General features: G+C 35.8%; 1 protein-coding gene across 1 annotated transcript in view; it reads left to right on the plus strand.

Annotated features, from left to right (window-relative positions):
• The first annotated feature begins 616 nt into the window (after positions 1-616).
• The window catches only part of PDPK1 (3-phosphoinositide dependent protein kinase 1), an 11,913-nt gene continuing 8,605 nt past the window's right edge, over positions 617-3,924 (plus strand). Inside the window, exons 1-3 of the mRNA XM_009585986.1 lie at positions 617-707; positions 909-1,046; positions 2,298-2,442. Coding sequence (XP_009584281.1) covers positions 617-707; positions 909-1,046; positions 2,298-2,442 — 374 coding nt within the window. The remainder of the gene's footprint in view (positions 708-908; positions 1,047-2,297; positions 2,443-3,924) is intronic.

Raw genomic sequence — 3,924 nt, forward strand, 5'->3', positions numbered from 1 at the left:
TTTGCCTTCTGCGGCTTGGGTGGTGAGGCTTGAGCACTTGCCGGTGAAGGCTGAAGCAAAAAAGTCATTGAGTACCTCAGCCTTCTCCATATCCCGGGTAACCAGGTCTCCCGTTTTGTTTCAGAGAGGGCCCACGTTCTCCCTAGTCTTATTTTTATCCCCAACGTACCTACAGAAGCTTTTCTTGTTGCCCTTGATGTCCCTGGCCAGATTTAATTCTATCAGGGCTTTAGCTTTCCTAACCTGATCCCTGGCTGCTCGGACAAATTCTCTATATTCCTCCCAGGCTACCTGTCCTTGCTTCCACCCTCTGTAGGCTTCCTTTTTGTGTTTTAGTTTGTCCAGGAGCTCCTTGTTCACCCATGCAGGCCTCCTGGCGTTTTTGCCTGACTTCCTCTTTGTTGGGATGCATCGCTCCTGAGCTTGGAGGAGGTGATCCTTGAATATTAAGCAGCTTTCTTGGGGCCCTCTTCCCTTCAAGGATTTATCGCATGGCACTCTATCAAGCAGATCCCGAATGACATGCTTAAATATTTTGCTGATTCCAGTTGTGATAGCTTATTTGGACAATCAGTATTCTAAATACCTACTGGAAGAACAAAATCAATGTTAGTGTATGTCTTTAATGAATGGTTACAATATATTTTCTCTCCTCTGGCAACAGGTTGTCTTGGCTCGAGAATTGGCAAGTTCTAGAGAATATGCCAGTAAGTATTGACTCCTTCAACATGAACTTTTTAAAAATACAATATCAATGTAGTCCTGTTACAAAACACCTATTCAAAAGACAGAATCAGTGGCTTGATGATAATTTTATCTAACAAAAAAAAACCCAAACGAATTACTTAGATGGACATCATTTGGTTGTACCACCTGCATTTTCACACTCTTGTCTTTTTTTCATTAAGTTAAAATTCTAGAAAAACGTCATATCATAAAAGAAAACAAGGTGCCATATGTGACACGAGAGAGAGATGTAATGTCCCGCCTGGATCACCCTTTTTTTGTGAAACTCTACTTCACCTTTCAGGATGATGAAAAGCTATGTATCCTTTGCGTTTTAAAACTTGCTGTAATGCTTTCTTAAAAGTAACAATTCCCAGTTTTGGTTCTTTTGACACATTGTCTAACAGGAGTGATGAAAATAACTTGAGGTATTTAAAATATCTTAATGTTTGCAATGCAATTTTTGCAGTCATGGTTTTAATAGAAATTAAGCAAATAGAATGAGTGTGCCCCCTCAAAGAGAAGAGTGAGTGACTTGTGGGACAGGGGAGATGAATGAAACAGTAACTTATATTGTTCATGTGGTAAATGCTGAAGGGCGACTTGCCACAATCTAAGTTTAAAATAATTTTAAAAAAAAAATAAATAATTGGGGGGTGTATGGGAAATGTTTTAGAAATGTTTTATTTCGGATATATACAGTAAAACACCACAATTCCTGTGTTTAAAATAGGGGTAGCCAGCTATATTTACTACTATTTCTTATTTGAACAATTAGATCTATTAAAATTTTTCTTATGTAAAAGTGCTTACAGAATAATCTGAATGATAGAAAGCTGAAACTCTTCTATTTGGGCCACTGTTTCACAAGTTATCTCTCTAGCAGTAATTGCAAAGTGCAGTTTCATCTTGAAAGCTCATTGGTTTGCAGTCAGCTTTTTTTTTCTTGTGAAGAAAATGTTAATCATGTGAATTTCCTTCTAAACTTCCTGCTTTGAATTGGCTGTGCCAAGGGTAAAAGGATAGATCAGTCTACTTCTGGGGTCATAAGTAGTTGTGTTTTTCACAGAGGCTGCTAGCAGTGCGAACAGGCCCTATATTGTGTGTGTATGTACATACATACATACGCACATGCACCAACAGAACTTACAGGGGCTCTCTTTTGTAATGTAAACATTTGCTCATTGAACACTGGGCTGACTTTGGAACTTTCCAGATGATGGGGCAATTTTAAACTTAGGTTGAATGCTCGTTATGACTGTAAATAGTTCTCTTTGAAGGCAATTATGTTTACAGTTTAAATTAATTATTCAGGTGACTGTCTGGAAAAACTACAAATTTAACTCTATATATAGTCTTTGCTATGCTAAGAAATTGGGACCTGTGTCCTAGACTGTTAATATATTTAAGAAATTGTTTTGGGTTCGTACCATGTAAAGTTTCAAATTAACCAACTTCACTTCTTCCCCACTGTTTGTGTATTTTTAGTATTATTCTTGTCTTTGGAATGAGGTGTGGGGATTTCTGTTTAGAATGGTTTAGTGATAGACCTTAACTATACTTAAATTCAGATTTTGGGCTTAGCTATGCCAAAAACGGAGAGCTGCTAAAGTATATACGCAAAATTGGCTCATTTGATGAGACCTGTACCAGGTTTTATACTGCTGAAATTGTATCAGCCCTGGAGTATTTGCATGGGAAAGGAATAATTCACAGGTAATACAAAGTTAAGACCAACATGCATTTGATTATGCACAAGGTGGTTTTTTTTTCTAGAAATGTTCTTTGTGAAGTCTAAAGCAAACGTGGATTTTGTGGAAAGCTAATGAGAGCATAATAGCATTTCATTAACATTAGTACTGTTGTTAACATAGGGAGCTAAACAATGAAAGCTTTAGGAGGAGAGCCAATCTCTATTATTAGGTCAACTGTTCTAGCAGGGAAAAAGTAAGAAATCTTTTTGGCCTAGAATTAACATTACCAAAAGCTTGTCTTTTTCAAGCTTGGTCAGTTGGTCTAAAAACAGAAACTGACTTTTCGTTTAACTAAATTTTTTCCGTGGTGTTATGTACCAAAAGTAACTAGAATTCTGCTGGTGTGTGAATTAGTGTGCAGCACATCATCAAGAAAAGTAAAATTAATGTATGTCAGTTTTCACTGAATGAACAATTTCCAAAAAGCTGAACAATAACTAGGTAAATGGTGAAATTTAGCAAAGTTTTTAATATGACCTTCACAGTTGTTCTTGATGTAATTATATTGTCTGGATAAACATGTTTTGTCGTTCATGTTTATTAAACAAATTAAAGCTGTAAGTGTAAGAAATCTGAGTTGCAGAACTTCTTTTTGGGTAAGAAATCTATTGTGTCTGTAGGTTCCCAAGCAGTTGTTCATGGAACAGTAGATGCTAGTTGGCAAAAAGCTGGCTGATTATAATTCTGATAGCATTATTACTTCTTTCAGTTATATTTAAAAAGACAAAGTATTTTCCTAATACTTTTCTGTGAAATAATTTGGAATAGAATCTAAGGGGGGGTGGATGTGGAGAGTACTAAAAGCCTAGAATTTTCTACGGAGGGTGGGGGTTCAAGAACTTCCAGTTTCACTTTGCTTATGTAATCCATGTGTTAGGCTGGGAGAATGCTTATAAAATGAATATAGCATGATTGTCAGTATTATTAAGCCTATATCAGAAATCTTGTGTTATAAAAGAGCTGCTTTATATTTGTCTTCGTATGAAGGCCACTATGAAAAGCTCAAAAGAAAACAGTGAAATTGTGCAATTAGAGAACTTATACTAAGTTTATTTAATTATAAGTCCATAGCTCTAGCAGTGCCTGAAAGCTCTTGGGATTTTCTGCTGCCTAAAGAAATACGACATGAGATAGGATCACTTTAAGATGCCAGGCTACTCTGGAAAAGTTGCTATAGATATATCTCTCTACTAGATATATAGCTATATCCTAGATCCATAATATAATATTAATATATAATATAGGTATATGATATATAAGCTCTATGTATATGTGTGTATAGAGTACAATATATATACATACATATGTATGTGTAAAAAAACCCACACAGAACTGTTAAAAAGGTCCATTCCATTCACGTACTTTCTGCTTCTCTCTGAGAATAGATACAGGAAAAGGAACAGGATTTTATGGCTTTTTTGTTTTTATTTATTCTTCTCCACTT

The sequence above is a fragment of the Fulmarus glacialis genome, unplaced genomic scaffold, assembly GCF_000690835.1.
Source record: "Fulmarus glacialis isolate BGI_N327 unplaced genomic scaffold, ASM69083v1 scaffold15449, whole genome shotgun sequence".
Classification (NCBI taxonomy): domain Eukaryota; kingdom Metazoa; phylum Chordata; class Aves; order Procellariiformes; family Procellariidae; genus Fulmarus; species Fulmarus glacialis.